General features: G+C 43.3%; 3 protein-coding genes across 8 annotated transcripts in view; 1 reads left to right on the top strand and 2 right to left on the bottom strand.

The window, feature by feature from the left end:
• Positions 1-4188, top strand: part of LOC112068186 (DNA polymerase zeta catalytic subunit) — a 47431-nt gene extending 43243 nt beyond the window's left edge. For all 4 annotated transcript variants that reach the window (XM_024135257.2, XM_024135259.2, XM_024135258.2 and 1 more), the window contains 8 exons: positions 69-275; positions 410-519; positions 614-728; positions 851-988; positions 1218-1408; positions 1969-2215; positions 2700-2900; positions 3155-4188. In XM_024135257.2, the coding sequence (XP_023991025.1) occupies positions 69-275; positions 410-519; positions 614-728; positions 851-988; positions 1218-1408; positions 1969-2215; positions 2700-2900; positions 3155-3295 (1350 nt within the window). In that variant the 3' untranslated portion in view covers positions 3296-4188. The remainder of the gene's footprint in view (positions 1-68; positions 276-409; positions 520-613; positions 729-850; positions 989-1217; positions 1409-1968; positions 2216-2699; positions 2901-3154) is intronic.
• Positions 4183-10241, bottom strand: LOC112068187 (sodium-dependent glucose transporter 1). Of its 3 annotated transcripts, none has more exons than XM_024135261.1 (5): positions 9723-10241; positions 8244-8412; positions 6918-7034; positions 5672-6804; positions 5363-5556 (listed from the first exon to the last, which is right to left on the bottom strand). In XM_024135261.1, exons 1-5 carry the CDS (start codon positions 10008-10010, stop codon positions 5458-5460), a joined length of 1806 nt encoding a protein of 601 aa, XP_023991029.1. In that variant the 5' UTR covers positions 10011-10241; the 3' UTR covers positions 5363-5457. The 3 variants fall into 3 exon arrangements, with proteins under 3 accessions (XP_023991028.1, XP_023991029.1, XP_023991030.1); XM_024135262.1 differs by having other exon boundaries at positions 5363-5535; XM_024135260.2 differs by having other exon boundaries at positions 4183-6804.
• Positions 10242-11553: 1312 nt separating this feature from the next.
• Positions 11554-21061, bottom strand: part of LOC112068185 (monocarboxylate transporter 10) — a 75146-nt gene continuing 65638 nt past the window's right edge. Inside the window, exons 4-6 of the mRNA XM_024135256.1 lie at positions 16528-16671; positions 15989-16217; positions 11554-14835 (exon numbers count right to left, since the gene is read on the bottom strand). Coding sequence (XP_023991024.1) covers positions 14597-14835; positions 15989-16217; positions 16528-16671 — 612 coding nt within the window. The 3' untranslated portion in view covers positions 11554-14596. The remainder of the gene's footprint in view (positions 14836-15988; positions 16218-16527; positions 16672-21061) is intronic.

Raw genomic sequence — 21061 nt, 5'->3', positions numbered from 1 at the left:
TGGAACTATTGAGTTTAACTCTGTCTCTGTCTGTCCTGTCTGTGTCAACGTCTTTGTTCCCTGCTCAGCCCACGGTGAGGAAGGGGGTCCTGCCCAGTATGTTGGATGAGATCCTGAACACGCGGTTCATGGTGAAGCGCTCCATGAAGACTTACAAGCAGGACAAGGCCTTGATGAGGCTGCTGGACGCCAGGCAGCTGGGACTCAAGCTCATTGCCAACGTCACCTTCGGCTACACCGCCGCTCACTACTCCGGACGTATGCCCAGCGTAGAGGTCAGGGGTCACGCTAACGTCTGGCACACTTACCCAAAACTCCATGACCATGATACATCTTTCTCTGCCCCCCTCTGTCAGTAACCTTAGCTCAGCCTTTTTCTCATACATGTCTCCATCTATTGTCTCTACAGGTTGGAGATAGTATTGTCCACAAGGCCAGGGAAACCCTGGAGAGGGCCATCAAGCTGGTCAACGACACCAAGAAGTGGGGAGCCCACGTTGTCTATGGTGACACAGACAGGTAGGGACAAGCCTAGAGTGGGAAGCGTGAAATATTGAGCCCTGGGGGTTTTCGGAGACTCTCTTTTCTTAACCTCTGCTTGTGTCTCTGCCAGCATGTTTGTCCTGCTAAAGGGTGCGACTAAAGAGCAGGCCTTCAAGATCGGCAACGAGATCGCCGAGGCGGTGACTGCTACCAACCCTAAACCTGTCAAGCTGAAGTTTGAGAAGGTACAGTCTGCTCAGTACAGTATGAAGTTGCTAGACTGGCTGTCTGTATTGAAGCCCACACAATGTATGTGTGTGTGTGTGGTTCAATAGTTTTTAATTCCTCTCTGTGTGTGTGATCCCAGGTGTACCTGCCGTGCGTGCTCCAGACAAAGAAGTGCTACGTGGGCTACATGTACGAGAGCCTGGACCAGAAGGACCCCGTGTTCCACGCCAAGGGGATCGAAACTGTGCGCCGAGACGGATGCACTGCTGTTTCCAAGGTAACCGGCAACATTTGACTATTTCTGCCTGCTCTCTCACTCTGTCTACACCCTTCACTGTCACGCCAGAGGTATATTAGCAGCCCGTGCTCAGACTAATACACAGATAGGAATGGGAGAAAGGATTTATATTTAAAACAGTCCTTGCCTGAACATGTTCTATGGTAGCATTGTCAGCCTGGTCGATGTATAGAATATAGACTGGTTTTGGACCTCCCCGTCTCCCTAGATTTTGGAGCGTTCCATCAAGCTGCTGTTTGAGACGCGGGACATCAGCCAGGTGAAGCAGTTTGTGCAGCGTCAGTGTGGGAAGGTGCTGGAGGCCAAGGCCAGCATGCAGGACCTGACCTTCGCTAAGGAGTACAGGGGCAGCAGCTCCTACCGGCCAGGGACCTGCGTCCCTGCTCTGGAGCTCACCAGGTACACCAACAACACGCCGCCTGAGGGGAGGGTGGTCCTAGTGTTTATGACATGATACCGTCTGAATTACTGTAACAGTAGCATCATTGACAAATATTGTGTGTGGATGTGGGCCGACGTGTGTGACCTCCCTCTCGTCTGCCTGCTTGCTCTTTGTGAAGCCACTTACTGATTTCCCAGAATGCCCATTGTCTGCCTGCACTACAACCGGCCTAGCTCAGTGTACTGTACCTGAGACAGTTGCTTAGCAACCCAGCCCTAATGGGTGGAAAAATATGATTTCAGATGGTTTAAGCGGGGAATATTCAGTGTGATTCATGAAGATTAGCTATGACAATTTATAACAGTCTTTTATCTTGCTGCAGTACAAAACAAGGAATCAAATGCATAATGTTTAATTCATATACTTTCCCTTTTGAAGAAAATTATACAAATGTGATCATTTTAAAATCTGAATACTGTATGTGTGRTACACCACAATATGGATATAACTGCACATATCTGGGGTGCTGGATAAGCAGGTACCAGCCATTTCTTTACTGTCTTGACACCCCCCTCAGGCGTATGATGGCCTATGACCGGCGCCTGGAGCCGCGGGCGGGCGAGAGGGTGCCCTACGTGATCGTGTTCGGGACGCCGGGTGTGCCCCTCATCCAGCTGGTGCGGCGGCCCTTAGAGGTGCTGCAGGACCCGAGTCTGCGCCTCAACGCCACCTACTACATTACCAAGCAGATCCTGCCCCCGCTGCAGCGCATCTTCCAGCTCATCGGCGTGGACGTGCTCAGCTGGTACCAGGAGATCCCCAGGGTGAGGCTATGAAGGGGTGGGCCATCTGCTCTAAAAGTTAGTTACTGGGATTCATTAAACTGATGGACTGATTAAACTATTGATTTATTGATGTTTGTTGACACACACAGACATAATGATTTTTAAAGCTTTGTCCAGACTGTAGTGCAGACGGACAACAAAAGAAAAAAGGGCTACATGTCAGAAATCGAATGAGACTCATCCAATGACATTGTGCCCAAGTCATTTAGAGGCACTGCCTTTTTGAGATGCCAACGCTGCCATCTAGTGGTGAAGTGTGTATAGGACATGCTCATTTCATACTGTTGTCTTGGTAGCCTGCTTCAGACTAAAGCACAAAGGGACATAGCTCTTAGAGGATAAAACAGTGTCTGCCCTGTCAAATAGTGAATGACAGTCTTGATGATAACTACATTTATGTGATTGATGACCACTTTTCTATTATAGTCCAGCCCATGGCTCGAAACATATACTCTCTGTTCAGGTCCAGAAGGCATCGTGCTCCACGGTGGCTGAGAGGAAGGGGACCATCTCCCAGTACTTCACCACGCTGCACTGTCCAGTGTGTGACGAGCTTACCCAGCTAGGGGTGTGTACCAGCTGCCGGGGCGAGCCCCAACGCGTGGCCATCACTCTCTACCAGGACATGCGGCTGTGGGAGAGCCAGCAAGATCAGCTGCTACAGGTTAGCGGTCAGGGGGCAGGACATCATTGGGAAGCTACCACAGGCTGCAGATATGTTAAAGCTCATTTTAGTTTTTCTAAAAAGATATTTAGAGTAGAGCGAGAGAGCTAAGCTTAGAATTGTATTTTTAACACTGTGGTGTAATATTACAGGGATAGGTCACTGGTTGGTGAAGATCTGTAGATAGAACAAGCTTTAACGATTCATTAGTGTTTAAACTCCATTAACCAGCCTCCTGTTTTCCATTGGTCCAGATCTGTAGGAACTGTAGTGGSAGTGTGGAGCGGCAGGTTCTGTGTGTGTCTCTGGAATGTCCTGTGCTCTACAAGCTGTCCCGGGTCAACAGACAGCTCTCCAAGGTGCCCTACCTCCGGCAGCTCCTGGAGCAGTTCTGATTCTGAACACGTTCTGGCCCACTGCTCTGCTATTCTGGTGCTAAACCAACGCTGTCTCATCCAGCTCAGTGTTTCCTTGTCTTTTCCTTTAAATGGTGCTTTGATTTGTTCTCACTCGCTCAGTTTTCATTAGCTGCTATTGGTTGGTTGTGCGTGAAGCTGATGCTTTTTCTTCAGATGGTCTCGTCTGTATCATAACGATGGCATTGACTCTGATCGAAGAGGACCTTACCGTTTTATTCTGTACTCGCTGTAGCAATTTGTAAATGCAAGACTTGTAAGTCTGAACGGTATTCCTAAGGAGCTCCTGACGATGCGAAGATTGACTAAAGAAACCACTGTTTAACTTAATTTCCCTTTTTATATCAAATAACATTTTATAAATAGTTATTGTACAGTACCCATCTGAATTCTCTCTGTGCATCAGCATTAAAAAAGGAAAGCTCTAATCACAGTGGACAAATCAACTAGCTAGTTTTTATCCATTCTGTTTGTGTGCCATGGTAATACGTTTTTTCCCGCCTCGATTGTATTAATGTCCATTTTGGCAAAGCATTATCCTTATACTCCGATGCCTATCAAAAGAGGAAAGGGAGTATTCATTTCAGTTTTTACTTCTGGGACTGTTGCAATACTGTATTTTGATCATTTATGGCAAGAGTATATTATTTCCTTAAGCTTCTTTTTTTTACTGCTTTCTCCATGTTAACAGCATATTTCATCTAACCATGTCGAGATGGATTCTATTGTTTCCCAAAACAACTATACACAGGATCTGTGGATTTGTATAAATGTAAAAACAAAAATATGAAGGAAATGTTTTTTTCGTTTTTAATGGACATTGCTGTGGGTGCAGGTTGAAGATTGGTTTAATAAAACTCCATGTATTAGTATTTTGTCATGGTTGTGATTTTAATTGTTTTAATAGAACRATTCAGAGATTGATCAAGTTATTAGCACAAAGATCACACATCTGAATGAAAAACTACGACTGATCACTGCACAACACTTCTAAATGTTTTTCTAAAGTATTTTTTGTTGTTGCGGAAAACAAACTTGATTCAAAGGTCTGACAAAAACATAATTCATTATCAGGCCACATTGGTGGCTAACATCCCCACCTTTAACTGCTGATAATTCACATATTACTAAATATGAATGACAAAGAAAATGACATCCAAGATATCTAAAGGAACCTATTTTCAGTGTTACGTTGGTGATTCTTCAGTATTCCTACTTTTATCATTCATTACCAGCAACCGTTTCCCCCTAAACACAGCCTCAAATAAAGTAGTAGACATAAGCTGTGGGGTAAGTCACATTGCACTGTAGATCTGTCGTATCAAACATTTTGGGCTCTATTCAACCCGTATCGCGGGAGGTTCAGCGTTAAATTTAAAGGCAATGTTCCCGCGTAAGCGAAGGCTGCATTCACGGTAAACGCTGCATATGTCGGCACAATCGGAAATGACCTTTACATTTCTATTGCGCAATCTGTAAAGCTTTAGCGATCCAGATTAAATAGAGCCCTTACATGTGAGTGTTAACAAGCTAAAGAAGCACATGACAAACAACCAGACATTAACAAACAAGTTTCTCTCGAGAGGGAGACATGGCTCTTGTAGAATACTAATATATGAAATACTTATTGTAATGTCTTTACAGCACTCATGGTGCATTTCACACCCAGACTAGAGCCCCTAGGCGTGATTCATTCCGATTGCACTTCGTGACTGCCATTAAAAAGGTACTTAACGATTTAGCTGAAATACGCAGCATTTACTGTGATTGCAGTCTCCGCGAACGAGGGAACAATGCCTTTAAAAGGACCATTGCGGACAAAGCGCAATTGGATTGAATCCTGTCTTTACCGCTGATCGGATTGAATCCCAGGTTTAGGGCTCTTCAATTTGTATTGCTGAAGCGTTACAGATTGCGCACTAGAAATGTAAAAGAGCTGACTTATGCAGCGTTTACCGTGAATGTATTCTCTGATAATGCGGGAGCATTGCCTTTAAATTTCAATCACGCTGAATTTCCGCGATATGGTTTGAAAAGCCCCTAGTCCCTCTTTTCCCGGTCCAGGGAAAGCAGCATTTTCTGTCCGGGTGAGTCCCCCAGCAGAGCGGGAGAGTCTGAAAAAGAGGTCCCAACTGTGGGCTCTAGGGACTGGGCAGTAGAGGGGACAGATGTGGCACTGATGTCGCCTGATGTCCCCGTAACATCAGGTGGTGGGAGCCCTTTGTTAGGAGATGACAACGCTTTATTAGGAGATAAAGAGAGCGCTTTATTAGGAGATAACAAGAGCGCTTTACTATGAGATAACAATGCTTTATTCGGAGAGTTTATAAGGCTGGCGTCATCCATCTCGATTACCTCAAAGTCGGCGTCATTCCACTGGTCTGCCTCGTCATCCTCCTGCTGCTCCTCTTCCTCGTCATTGGCTCCTGAGTCCAGCAGGCCTTGGCGGTACTCACTGTCGTCGGGCTCCTTGCGGCCCCTGATGCGGGGTGTCCTGCTGGGGCCGCTGGGGGACGAGGCCAGCCAGAACATGAAGGGGAAGAGGATGGAGGTGATTGTGGCGGTGGCCAGGGTCAGGTACATCAACAGGGGGTGACCATGGATCCTCCCCAGCAGGAACCCCATCAGAGCGGGCAGGACCATCTCCCCCAGGGCCGCCCCCACCACGAAAACCGCCGCCGCGCGCCCTGTCACTGTGGTGTACTGCTCCACCCAGGAGATCCCACTGGGGAAAGTGGTCGACATTGAGGCACCATAGACACCAGTGCAGATCCACAGGGCCACCCTGTTACTGCTGAAGAGGGTGAGGAACAGGGAGGACAGGGTGCAGCCCACCAGGCTCAGTAGGATCATGGTGCCTGGGTACATGCAGGACACAAAGAAGATGGCCAGGCCCCGGCCGGCAGCGAACATCCCCCAGAACAGGGAGTTGAGCCCTGCTGCCTGGGCCTCGTCCATGTGGATATAATCCTTAGCATATGTGAAGATAAAGGAGCCGTACGCCACCTCGGCCCCCACGTACCAGAAGAAGAAGACAAAGAGCATGGCGATGAGTGCGTTGTGATGCTTGGACACCAGGTGCTTCCCTGGGGGGGTCTGGGCCCTGCCCTGAGAGGGCCTGTGGCGGGCGTAGAGGATGAAGAAGAGGAGGGAAATTAACAGGATGAAACCACTGATCACAATGTAGGCCCACATGGACTTGAGGGTGCTGCTACTGAGGACATAGCGTTTGGGTATATAAAAGGACTGTGTTTGGGACACATTGTTTGTGACAGGCGGGGAGGTGGATGTTACCGGCAGGGAGGTGGATGTTACCGGCGGTGCTGCCATGCTACCGTTCGTAGCCACATCCAGCTCCAAGTCTGTTCCAAAGAGCAGCTTGGCGATGATGGGCGAGACGAAGGCCCCTGCAGCGAAGCTGAAGTGCAAGGCCTGCAAGTGCGAGCCAGCCTGATCTCCCCACGTCTGCAAGATCAGGACATTACCACCTGCCAGAGAGGACAGCAAACGACATCAGAGGCATTCACTAAGGACCATGTCTTGTACTGTGCAGTAAGTAGGTAACCATTTACTATATTAAAGATAGATTGTCTGTTCCTACCTGTATCTAGAAAGCCCATAGAAACTCCAATACTGGACATCAGAGCAGTGAGGAGAAGGGCTGTCTTACAGAAAGGGATTGCAAACATCCCAAACGCTGTGACCAACATGGAAAGGCCTGTGATGAAAATACAGTGTTATACAGTGCACCATGCACTGTGGAAAAAGGCAATGAACACCCACAAAAAACAACCTACAGCATTCTTTGATAAACATAGGTGATGCATTTACAGTAAGGCTTTGTGCATACTGTGTAGGCTAATATATATGGAGCAAAAATATAAAACGCAACATGCAACAATTTCAATRATTTTACTGAGTTACAGTTCATAGAAGGAAATCAGTCAATTGAAATAAATGTATAAGGTCCTAACTTATGGTTTTCTCATGACTGGGCATATGGTCTGCGGTTGAGGCCTGTTGGACGTACTGCCAAGTTCTTTCTAATGACATTGGAGGAGGCTTATGGTAGCGAAATTAACATTCAATTCTCTGGAAACAGCTCTATTGGTCATTCCTGCAGTCAGGCTGCCAACTCCACACTCAATCAAAACTTGAGACATCTGTGGCATTGTGTTGTGTGACAACTGCACATTTTAGAGTGGCCTTGTATTGTCCCCAGCACAATGTGCACCATTCTGGCGTGGTCTACATGTGTAACCACGTCAGCCCTGAGGAGTATTTCTGTCTGTAATAAAGCCCTTTTGTGGGGAAAACAAACATTCTGATTGGCCCACCCATGGCTGCACCACTGCCCAATCATGTGAAATCCATAGATTAGGGCCTAATGCATTTATTTCAATTGACTGATTTCCTCAGTAAAATTCAGTAAAATATTTGAAATTGTTTTATGTTGCGTTTATATTTTTGTTCAGTACAGCTTCTTGATATGCAACACCTGTCAGGTGGATGGATAATCTTGGCAAATAAGAAATGCTCACTAACAGGGATGTAAACAAATTTGTGCACAGAATTTAGGAGAAATAAGTGTATATGGAACATTTCTGGGATCTTTTATTTCACCTCATGAAACATGGAACCAACAATTTACATGTTGTGTTTATATTTTTGTTCAGTATTATAATAATAATAAATGCCACCTTGCAGATGCTTTTATCCAAAGTGACTTACAATAATGCATGCATACATTTTTCATATGGGTGGCCCTGGCGAACCAACAATCGCGGCATTGTAAGCACCATGCCCTACCAACTGAGCCATACGGGACCACAAACCTTGGAGCTTAAATATAATGGGAGTTTTTTTGCCAACGGACATCATTTATTTGTGTTTTGAGTTGATGTATATTTGAGTCTGTTAGACATACCCAGCAGAAGAAGGCTGTTCATGCAGTCAAAGAGAATCCCGGACAACACAGAGCCGCCTATATAGCCCATCGAGCGGCCTACGAAGATGTAGGAGATGTTGCTGATGTCCTGGTTGACATTGATGGCCAGGTCTTGAAACGTGGGTCCTAAAACAGAGATACTCATCCCCTGGAACACAGAAATAATTTWAAAAAACACTTACTAGTATTGTGAAGTATAAGTAAGATACAGCCCTGCCCCTAGTGCAGTTCTCAGGCAAACATTGGTAGCATCTAGTGCCCCATCATTTTCTAGGATACATATATTTTGAACTTTGTGTGGCAACCAATGTAAAGAAAGTAAAAATGTTGTTTTCATGTCCCTTTCTAAGAAGACAGTTATTCAAAATTGTACATTTGGACAGGTGTCAGGAAGTAAAAGTTCTGAAGTTGAAGAGCCAGTTTGACCAACTAGCTCTGTCTTATGTCAGAATTAAATGTTTATCAAATTTCGAAGTGCTCAAGGTCAAGTGTAAGCATTAAATCTACATTTTTAAGGTTAGGGTTAAGTATAGGTATTAATGCCTAACCTTAAGATTTCGTTAACTCAGAATGGTTAAGGTTGGGGATAGGCTTTAAACTAAAATCTCAAAAACAACTTTATCACTGTATTCGAACATGCATTCTTTGGCCCCAGAGTTTAGGCATTAACTCCGAATTGTTAAGGCAAGGGTTAAGGTTTGGCATAGGCTTAAAAGCCTCGCTGTGGTCGAACATGCAACCTTTGGCACCAGAATCATATGCTTACGCCCATCCCCGTCCAATGCCCTAGCAAATCCGAAACCTACTTGAACATAACAGCGCTCACTGTTGCCCATGGTGACGGGTTTTAACGTCCTCAGACATGGATGAACTTCGAATACTGACTTGTATCACGGGTGACCTGGCTGGTTTTACAGGCCTGAAATGCAAATTCTGCTCATTCAGGATATAGGCCTAACAACGCTCATTTTACCTCCACTGAAACAACCACAATCACAGAAAAAATTAACTCAATGAATGCATATTGGAAAGGCTAAATCTTATTGAATGGGAATACATACATTGACTTTGTAAAACTCATGTACAATAAGATGAAGCTTTAAACATTTAAAGACAACCTGCGATTTAGTGTTAGCGAAGATATGGGGATAGGGAAACAAAATCCGAATAATTTCAATTTAAACCAAAATATGCAATAAACCAGGGGAGTATTCATTATGTTCCAAAACGTTTCTTAAACGGAAGCAAACGGAACGAAACGGGGAGGAACCAACCGGTACCTGCATTTGTCCAACAGACACTCTCGTTTTGCTCTGTTTGGGTTTTAAACGGTAAACGGTTTCCGTAATGAATACACCTCTGGTAGAAATATAGTAGCTAATTTCAGGGCCTTGATGTTGACAAAATTGTCAAATGCAGTCCCTTCTACTTGCCTACTAGCCTAACAAGCACTCTTACCAGTCCGAGGAATGATGCACAGAGCGCCAAGGTGATGATCCAGCCGCTGCAGCCTCCAGAACCGCTGGCGCTGCTAACTCCACCGATGATTTCAACCTCACCATCGGACCCCGAATTCGAACTCTCCTTCCTCCCTTTCATTACACTCTTCACCCCTCGCATTGTGTCTTTCCTCTTGTCAAACAGAGTATGTTCTTCTTGGTCATCGTTATTATCATCCTCCTTCATTCTTGCGAAACGAACATGCTTCGTTTTCACAACAGGATCTCTGGCGGCCGAGGCAGACATGGTCGAGCTGTCAAATTATGGCTGCGCTGTATCCTGCTGGTTGGCAAGCTTGCGCCAGTGCGTTTGGTAAACAAACTGCGCGCACTTACCGTTCCTTCAACGACACTTGCTGATATATTTGCGAGTCATTCATTCATTGCATGAAGAATCGGGCATGGAGAACGTTGGCTGGGTGGTAAAAGCCGTGGTTCCATATGTCAAGTGTATGACATTAATATGGACGTCAGCGTACAGGAAGTACTAGTCATATGATTTAAATTAATTCACGAATACAGCGACATCTAGCGGTCATACTAGAAATGTGAGATGTTTTCTTTATCATTATAAATATTTGTGCTTCTGTGCTTTACATGCACGACTACAAAAAAATATATTATACTTGTAAAAATGTCTACATTTGAAAAAAATGCTATAAATTAAAAGGTGGTCCAATATTGACATTGGATTACAGCACACAATACATTCACCCTTTGCTTTATACACTAAGTGTACAAAACATTAGGAACACCTGCTCTTTCCATACAATGCTTACTTACCAGTCCTTAACCAACAGTGCAGTTCAAGAAAGATTTAAGAAAATATTTACCAAATGAAGTAAATCATAATAAAAAAGTAACACAATAAAATACCCCAAAGTGCCTTTGAACAGGGTATGGTAGCGGTGCCTTTGAACAGGGTATGGTAGCGGTGCCTTTGAACAGGGTATGGTAGTGGATGCCAGGCATACTGGTTTGATTGTGTCAAGAACTGCAAYGCTGCTGAGTTTCCCATGTGTATTAAGGTCCACCACCCAAAGGACATCCAGCAAACTTGACACAGCTGTGGGAAGCATTGTGGGTAGCCTAGTGGTTAGAGCGTTGGACTAGTAACCGAGATGTTGCAAGTTCGAATCCCCGAGCTGACAAGGTACAAATCTGTCGTTCTGCCCCTGAGCAGGCAGTTAACCCACTGTTCCTAGGCCGTCATTGAAAATAAGAATTTGTTCTTAACTGACTTGCCTAGTTAAATAAAGGTAAAAAATTGTAGTCAACGTGGGCCAGCAGCCATGTGGAACGCTTTCGACACCTTGTAGAGTCCATGCCCCACGAATTGAGGCTGATCTGACGGGAAAAGGGGGTGCAACTCAATATTAGGGAGGTGATAATCATTTAGAAAGTAGGAGCCTGAAGAATGGTGTGTGTATAAGCATAAAGTATAAATAAACAAGTAGCTTAAATAAACTAGGCCCTATACAGACACATTGAAACACTCAAATTGTGTGTGTGACCTATAATAAAACTGAAGAGTGATGAATGAGAAACTCAATATTTTYTTTATCATCGAGTCATTACTTTGTTAAAAATATGTATTTAAAATGTGTTGTTTATTACATATCACACAATCATGCAATGAAAAAAACATGAAGACTTTATGAAAAGCAATAACATGCTGAAATGACTAAATAAAGCTATGGGGGATTTGGATGATCAGCCATACACAATGTGTACATAATAAAGAAATGTGTGAACCAGGAAAATGACAGAACAATGCAGAAAACATGGGGTGAAAGTCAAAGCTGAAAAGTATATATTTATTTGTGACAGTATGCATTACAGAATTGTAGTTGCATTATTAGGCATCAATATACACTCAATTACTACTGTGTACAGCAAGAGTTGCTATAAAATCTATATATAACCTACATACAGTATGTAAGTAGAAACATATTACACCATTTCAAACAATATGCTGTTGAATTTGGTCTTTAGCCACTTAACAAAAATAGAACATGCATAGACTCATCTTTACATTATCTTTATATTCTCTAAATACCGGGACATTCCCAAAAAGTGATAAACGTCTTTGGATGGCAAGGAATTMATTCAGTATGAGAATCAATAATGATACTAAAACGATTATTATGGTTTATGGCAAAGGGGTGTCTCAGTAAACCTCTGGGAGGTACAATTTCAGGAATTTCCATTACTTGAGAAATTACCTGAGGCTTTCATTGGTGAATTGCGCAACTGTGCATCTATGATGTAGAAAAATATATAACACTGAAATTACCATAAACATAAAATATAAAACTAATTCTATATAATGAGAAATGGCCTATTAGAAAGGTATTCTCTGGTTAGAAAAACGAAACATCTCCAACATTCCTTGTAACAAGGCTATTATTTAACTTTGACATTAACAGCAAAACATTTAAATGTGGAAATTCAAAGCTTAAAAAAAAAGAGCTAATTCCAAAAGCAAGATTGAAGTTCAAGATAGAAACTTTTCTTCTCAGAATGAGAGATTTATTAGCATTTCCCAGGTCACAAAATTCCACTGAAGTACTGTACTTCTCAGACACAAACCCTGTTCTGTGGTACAGATAGGCAGCAACACACCCTTTCTGAGGAAACAATTACGTCTAGGAAGCTGAAATACTCTTTTACACGGTCTCTCTCCTTATGTTTGGATAATAAATAAGGACAGTGGCGGGGAAGGGAAACGTTGCCAGTTTGGTAATCATTTGAACCTCCAGCCTGTCAGGACAAAATACCAGAAATTTGCATGACATCGGAGGTAGATTGTGTCACAAGTCTTGCCTTGGAGAAACCAATGACCCACAAAGCTGGATAGTATGGATTTTGATAAATTATGACTTTTCTGCGTTTTTAGTGGTCAAGGGATTGTCGAGTCAAAATCCTTCACTGTAAAAGTTGTGGGTTCTCAAGTTCTCCAAGGGCAATCTTTATAATTATCAATGATTGTTGAATTGCAGGAGGGTGATAAAATGTTTGAAAAGCCTAATAAACTATCCTGAGGGTGGTGCTTTGGTAAACAGAGTTGGCCGTAGACAAATCAGCTATTTTCTTTTCTTTACATTTCAAGGCCACAAGCAGAAGAATCAATTAAAAATAAAATGGTGGACCATTTGGCCTTCAATACATCAAATAATGAGAAAGGCCAACACCCATCAATTATGGCATGACATCAGCCACTAAACAAATTCTAGAAAAAAATAAATACAAATATGAAAAATATGATCGTTAAAACAAATACTTTTTCTAATAAAAGGTTCAACTGAGCACAGAGTTACATTGAGTCAAGTTAACCATTGACTAATGGTCACATTTGTCAATGACTAATGGTGCTCGCATCTCAAATTACATTTGAAATATGGTGGAGCGAGTGAGCCTACTACAATTAGAAGATATGCTGAAAGTATAACATTGGTTTACTATATGTGCGGGATAAAATACTCAACTTCAACAATAAAAATGAATTCATAATATTAACTAATTAATCCACGTTTCATGTAAATTACTCCCTACAAATCAACATTGRCATTCATCCTTCGCTCACTTTGCATAGTCAGACAAGCAGACGTTTAGTTTTAGGATCCTGTTTTGTGCTGGCTATAAACTATGTACACTGAAATGACAATGGTGGTTCTGATGTAGAAACACTGAAAATGATTTTTAGGCACTTTGTACGCTGGGCAAAATAAGCTAAACTGTATCAGAGATCATAACGACTGAATACAGTCTCAGGTAAAGTCAAGGCCTATTTCAGGTCCAGACTACTGCAGCCTTGAGATGACCACGATGACAGTTCATATCTCATGGGCGGGACGCTTTAATTGTGCTTTAAGCTGCTCCCTTGAGGTGGTAATGGTAAATGGTAAATCCTACAACCTCCCCAGCCAGTATCGCATACAGTACTTCTTTGAAGTGATATTGTACACTCAGGTCATACTTCAAAAATATAACTCACTAATTCCACACACATTCACAATCTTGCCATGTTTTAAGAGARTATAAAAAAACACAAATAAACAGAAAAAGGTTGACTTAATTTTTCCTGGTTAAATCTACTCACCAGTATACTTTTTGTATCTTTGTTATACTGTAGTCAAGACAAGCAACACCAACTTACTTATGAGATGATTGGGGTCATTTGAGAAACAATAGATACCGTTTCTTTGACCATATATGGTCAATTATGTCCCCAGTGTTGATTGGAAATATAGTTTTAAAAACAAACCCAATAAATCTAGTTTGTGTTTATCTTTTCAAAATTCTGAAAGCCTAAAATCTATATTCAAGCTTGTATTGGACATTTCTACTCAATGAAAAGAATGATCCTCAATGCCCTTAAAGAATGCACATTGAAAACGGGAGAATTTGCTAGCGAGACTGGCCACTGCTATTCTTATGTAAATAAGTGCTTGCAGCCTTCAAAAAGCACCCAAGTAATGCGCGTGTTCCCTTGTAAGAAATATAAAATGTGAGATTTCTCCATTTAAACCTTTAAGTTAATTCAACAGCTGGAAGATTGATGGAAAACAACAATCTGATGCATAGCTCTTCAAGATCACATTCATGTTCAATGTATTATTACTTCAGAATTTTCCCCACATTCTCTGGCAAAAGCAGCCATTAAAATATTGTTTACACATACACCACAAGTCAATACATATTTCGTCTATACTTGTATCATTAAAAAATATATAATAATCAGCAGTCCCAACTGCGTGTGCCTGCAAGTGAGTATGAACTGTGTATGTCTGGACGTATCTCTTTGTTTTGAGTGTGTATTGGATGACAAACTTAGATGACAGATTTGGGGTCTGCGGTCTTCGCTGCTAGGGCATCTCCCTGACCCCCACTGTTCCCCTTGAACTCCAGCATCTGCTCCTGGGTGCCATCCTTGGCTGCCTCTTGCTCTCTCCTGATACGTCTAGCCTCCACCCAAGGGATCAGACACAGCACGGCCCCACCAACGATGGGAGGGATACCAGCCAAATAGAAGGCCACGTCGTAGCTCCCCAGCCTGTCCCTGAGGAACCCTGGAGAGAGAGAGAGAAAAATCAACATCTGGGAGTCGCTCATCATGACTCATGTAGTGTCCTAAAAACTGGCCTCAACAAAACGAGGTACAAAGTTCAGCAGCACCCCTGAACCCCACAGGTCAGCTATAGTATGCCCCCAGTCCTGAGGGCATAACCCTGTAACGTCAAACCACAGTGAACCTTATTTGGTCCTCTCGGATATAAAACAACGGCAGGCTTATCTGTGCTGGGACTGAGTGATACTAAGTAGTGTGTCCAAACCCACTCTTGTAATACAAACATTGCTGATTATTACTGTCCAGTGAAGACTGAGTGGATTAGGGTCAGAGCCAATACGCCCCCTCTGTTCGTCGCCCCTTGTGGTTGTTTCCCGTCCCTTAGCAGCACTGAGTTGCATGACTTCCTGACTTTCCCTTAGTTTCCTTCTCTCTCCCTGGAATGCCAGTCTATTTCTGAGAAAAACAGATGCTTTGTCTGTAGTACAGTGTAAACAGGTTGCACATGACTCATGTGGATATGAATGACATCCAAGTTAGAAAGAGCTTATCATGAATGGACGTCTGTGCACTCAACATTCCAGTGGTGGAATTTACATACATTTTCCACAGGGTATATCATTTCTTACACATGTATCATATTCATGACATAATGTCTCTACTCCTATCAACTTTGTAGAACGTGTGAAGTTGCCATGTTCTGAATAGATGTATTTATGTACCTCTATGTTTGGTGGAGTATGAATGTAACACCTTACTTTCACAGGTCCACAGATAAACACCAAGTGGCACCAGTTTATAGAAAAACAACTCATATCAAACTCATACTCCAGGGAGAAATGCATCAACGTTTTACATCAAGCTAAATGTTAATATCTTTTAAACCACCAAACAGCGCAAACTAACCGTGTGGCTGTATAATTGATCTTGCAGCAACAGAATGTCCTATTGTCCCCAGCAGAATGTCGTCATGATTCTACAGAGACTGGGGCTGCATCCCAATTCAAATCAAATCATTTTTYCCCCTCCAGACTTCTCCTAAAGTGTGCATTGGATTGGTTTAAGCACTGGAGGTAGCATCCATCATTGTTAAATCTATGACGGGAGAAGGGCGGAGCATTGGGATGCAGCCTGGCTTGTCCACTGTACTATACCTGCAATAGGAGGGCCCACGGTCATGGGCACAGACATCATGCCCAGCAGGAAGCCGATGGCCTGGGACACGTTCTGGGAGCCCACCAGCTCGAAGGCGATGGGGGCCATGATGCAGATGAAACAGCCGTCGAACAGGCCCATGAGCAGACACACAGCGATCAGCCCTCCGAACACATGACACAGAGGAATCATCATGGACATCAYGCCGATGACCATGAATGAAGACACCTGGGAGGACAGGAGGGGATGTAAATGATGATTCCTCTGTGTCATGTGTTCGGAGGGCACAGCAGCATTGCATCTTTACATCAATCATTGCAACAACTGATTACAGTAATGGTTATGTCATGAGGTTGGAGATGCATTTCAAATGACACCCTGACACCCTCAATTCCACATATAGTAGACTATAGGAGGGTACAGGGTGTCGTCTGGCCAAAAGTAGTGCACGACAGTTATATGAGGAATAGGGCACACTTGAGACTTCGGCCTAGTCATAGTCTGGCCTGTGTAGGATCTCAAGAATAGTAGGTGTTACCTGTAGGTAGACCTTGTTGACTCCATGTACGTAGTCAGCCACCTGGCCGAAGATGAGGCGGCCCACGCCAGACGTGACGCCGATGCACATGAGCAGAACCTCCTTGTTGGCGTCTTTTCCGAAGCGCTCCTCAACGTGCTTCATCTATGGGACAGACACAGAGGACACAACCACTTAAATCAGCACTCAGTCACATCAGAACACAGCTGCCAAATCAAATGGTACGTCGAGTGGAAAACTGACAAAAGAATTATAGATGCTTTGTTTATAGATGTCATAGGAGGGATGGGGTGATGAAAAGGGAAGCATATGGAACACAATGTCTTAGCACTGTATGTGCATGATTCATTGGGGATCTACATGTGTGTTTGTGTAAGTGTATACATTTTGAATTGTGTGAGTTGGCACCAGTCTAAGACAGCTACACAGCAGGTGTTTTCACTCATGCCCCAGAGAGGGTCCCACCCCCTGCTCTACACCTGGGGGGGGGGGGCGCACCATTCATACAAGCAAATAAAACCCACCCCCATCTCCACAGTTATACATATCAGACCCCTATATAATATTTACAGCAGCCCCTGAAAATCATTCTGCTCAATTCACAGGAAAAGCGAGAGTACTATCACAAAAATCTGGGAATGCATAGTTGCGGTCATAGCATATCAGAGCATGTGAAATGCAGTCCAGATGTTGGTTGTTCAAGGCCGCTGCCGGTCCCTTCTACCCAGGAGCACCAATCTGTGAGCCCCAGAGCTGGGGAGGCTGCCCGGGAGGCAGGGATGCCCGGCTCGGTACCTGGAGCCCCGCCAGTAGCTACAGCCTCCAAAGACTACATCAAAACACCTTCCTGCTGCTGCCTCCCAGTCACAGAGCCTCTATTCCACCTCCCTGAGCCTCTATTCCACCTCCCTGACCCTCATCCACCTCCCTGACCCTCATCCACCACACACACACGGATGATTTAACTGTCATTATGCAACAACAACAAATTCTCTATTCATTGGTTTCCTGCTTTATTGGCTCCAAGGGGTTTCCTCCACATACTCCATGGGGCTGTGGTTGAACCTAGGCAGGGTAGGGCCAGGTTACATGGTGTGTGTGCGTATGTTGATGCTCCCATCACGGTGTAGTCTTAAATGAGAGCAGCTGTGAAACACACACCTCATCCAGCCAGTCGCCCCCCTGGGGACATGACCTTTCAGAGAAACACCATATGGGCCCAGGATGCACTCTCTCTCTCTTTGACAGAGCAGCGGTGAAGTCAGGATTATGGCCGGCATTGTGTTCCCTGTGGGCCTATGCTATGTTATGGAAATGGAGGTTAAAGGGTTTACATGTTCAAGGCGTGTCCTGTGCTTTCCTTACCAGTCATAAACACCACAATGGAGTAGGCCAATAAGGAGAGCTCATATTTATCCCATGTATCTTGACTAGTTTAAGGAATTTGAGCTTCCACAGTATGTTCTAAAGAATCTTGGCTTCATCTCTAATTTACAGTATCAGACAAACTGTACAATAAATAATGCAGTAGGAGATGCATTAATGTGCAGAGAACTCTGTGTGAACTCCTCATCCAACAACACACTAATTCAAATGGTTTACTGCCGGCAGAGGATCATCTTATTAACCATATGATAAAGAACAGTAATAAAAACATAAAAGGGAACTCTGACCCCAAAACCTCTAACATCAGAGTAGGTGTGTCTGTGTGTGTTTTTTTGGTTTTACTATCCTTACTAACCTATTAAAACAAAGTGGGGACATTTCCCTGGTCCCCACAAGGAAAATGATATTTTAGGGTCACAATTAGGGTTAGGTTTATCAGTACATTTATCTAAGGCCATCCCTTTAAATTTGGTGTACCTTTAATTAGAATTTGACAGACTCACTAGACTATATGTAGAAAATGGTTCAGAATATTAGGGATCCATGTAAACGTGCATATTCATCTCCTTTTCAGCACCAATTTGTCCATTTAAAAATACTCAAATTTAGTGTTAGGAAAATATTTATGAATAATAAAAAAACAGGGTTGAGAGCCTTTACGCACTATATTGGTGAATAAAAAAATACAGCGGTTTGATTCATCCTGAAAGTTGCCATATTCAGTTGTTCAATCCCTGAAATATTGGAARKTGAGAAGTGTTCAATAGGGGTTGAACAGTAGCCCTATAAATCATGCGCCAGCCTCTCACGTTTAAACTGCTACGTATGGTATGTGTTCCATAATGATTCAAATAGGCTACATGTCCCAAATGATAGCATGTCCCAAATATGATCCACTATTGCTAGCGATCCTCAGGAACAACCACACCAACGTGACAGACGAAAGGTACACTCAAAATGTAAGGAAGCTAAAGTAAGAGTTATTTAGTTCCGTGTGGCTCAGTTGGTAGAGCATGGCGCTTGCAACGCCAGGGTTGTGGGTTCATTCCCCACGGGGGGACCAGGATGAATATGTATGAACTTTCCAATTTGTAAGTCGCTCTGGATAAGAGCGTCTGCTAAATGACTTAAATGTAAATATTAATGTAGCCTATTTGGGTATAACTGAAGGTGGCTACCGATAGTGGCTAATATTTAACACAATACAAATTGTTTAAAAAAATACAGTGAAAAGTCTGGTAATATAATTAAAAGATTCTAGAAATCATAAATCAACTCGGTAAGTTTGGCGCTATACTGTCATTTGTGCATGGCTACAGAAGTGTGTATAGCTTGGGTCTCCAAATTTCATCGCAGCTTATAAGGCCGGCATTTCATAAACTGCCCTGTGGAAAAGGTGATATGTTGATATGCTTTAGTTTGCTGCCATATGATTTGTCTCCAGCGATCATAAGGTAACATTGATCTTTAACAATTGTCATTCATATTTACAAATCTCCTTAACCAAACAGCATACTAATTGACCTAGATTTTATCAATGTGTAAATCAGTGCATGGAGAATGAGTGTTATTTCTACAGAAAAAATGAAGTTGATGTTGTTCCAYWTGAAACCGACAGGTTGCCCCACCTTATTCATCATGCGTAAAGGTGGTGGAATTAAGTCAAGGTTTGTATAGCGTAGCTGTAGACACACCTTCATTTAAAAAATCTCCACCCCCAAGTGGCGCAGTGGTCTAAGACGTCACTACAGACCCTGGTTCGATCCAGGGCTGTATCACAACCGGCCGTGATCGGGAGTCCCATAGGGCGGTGCACACGGCCCAGCGTCGTCAGGGTTAGGGGAGGGTTTGGCGGAGGTAGGCCATCATTGTAAATAAGAATTTGTTCTTAAAATAAAAAAAACTAAATAGTGGGTGAATAGCAAGGTCAGAATATGCGTAGAGAGAAAAGTGCATAACAAGAGAATTACGTTCCAATCGGAATGTGCACGGGGTGACAGGGCATTCTCAGCCTGGGCTAGCACCCTAAGTCACATGATAGCCTACATGTAACTGCCAACATAAAGGAAACTCCTGCATAAAGTGGCTTAAAAGGGTGTTGGGCCACCACTACAGAGAACAGCTTCAATGCACCTTGGCATAGATTCTGGAACTCTATCGGAGGGATGTGACACCATTCTTCCACGAGAAATTCTATCATTTGGTGTTTTGTTGATGGAAAAAGCTGTCTCAGGCGCCATTCCAGAATCTCCCATAAGTGTTCCATTGGGTTGAGATCTGGTGACTAAGACAGCCATGGCATATGGTTTACATCGTTTTCATGCTCATCAAACCATTGACCACTCGTACCCTGTAGATGGGGACATTGTCATCCTATGAGGGAATAGCCATGGTAGCCAAAATAATGGCCTACCCAGCATTTGTATATGACCCTAAGCATGATGGGATGTTCATTCCTTAAGTAACCACACCTGTGTGGAAGCACCTGCTTTCAATACACTTTGTATACCTCATTTACTCAAGCGTTTCCATTATTTTGTCAGTTACCTGTACATCTGGTCAGGTAGATTGACAGTCTGAATTTATCAGCTATGAAGATGGCACAGACACATACTAGTGACCTTTTAGCGGAATAATTTGTGCTGCCCAAATGTCTACTATTTTCTGTGCCAATTTTTATATTCCATGGTATAACCTAGTAGTCTCATTAAGCCAGCCTGATCTTGCGAGCTCACATTCTGTTTCACTTCACGTATCAAGTGAAACAAAACGTAAGCTCAGTGGTCAGTCTGGTTTCGCGGGGCTATAGTTCTAAAGCCCACAGACAACATTCCTCCAGTCCACAGGGTGTCCCACTCCCTGCTGGCTCAGATGCCAGGCCTGCTGTTTGTCCATTATACTACCCAGCAGAACCTGGGCCTTAAACATTGCGGTCATCCATCTACCCTTTACTTAGTACAGAACCCAACACCAACCAGTGGGCATCCTATTATATATATATATATATATAATATATATAATATATATATATATATATATATATATACACACACTGCTCAAAAAACACTTAAACAACACAATGTAACTCCAAGTCAATCACACTTCTGTGAAATCAAACGTGGTCCAGCGTTAGGAGTAAGAGGCAACA

Source organism: Salvelinus sp. IW2-2015, unplaced genomic scaffold (genome assembly GCF_002910315.2).
Source record: "Salvelinus sp. IW2-2015 unplaced genomic scaffold, ASM291031v2 Un_scaffold211, whole genome shotgun sequence".
NCBI lineage: Eukaryota > Metazoa > Chordata > Actinopteri > Salmoniformes > Salmonidae > Salvelinus > Salvelinus sp. IW2-2015.
This window is presented reverse-complemented; position numbering and strand designations above follow the sequence as displayed.

Bases quoted from the DNA above. Each gene is read 5' to 3' on its own strand.
- LOC112068187 (XM_024135260.2), bottom strand. From the start codon at position 10,010: ATGTCTGCCTCGGCCGCCAGAGATCCTGTTGTGAAAACGAAGCATGTT. The intron at 8,413-9,722 runs GTAAGAGTGCTT...TCTGTGTTCCAG, and splicing joins GTGCATCATTCCTCGGACTG to GGGATGAGTATCTCTGTTTT. The intron at 7,035-8,243 runs GTATGTCTAACA...TTTTCATCACAG, and splicing joins GAACAGCCTTCTTCTGCTGG to GCCTTTCCATGTTGGTCACA.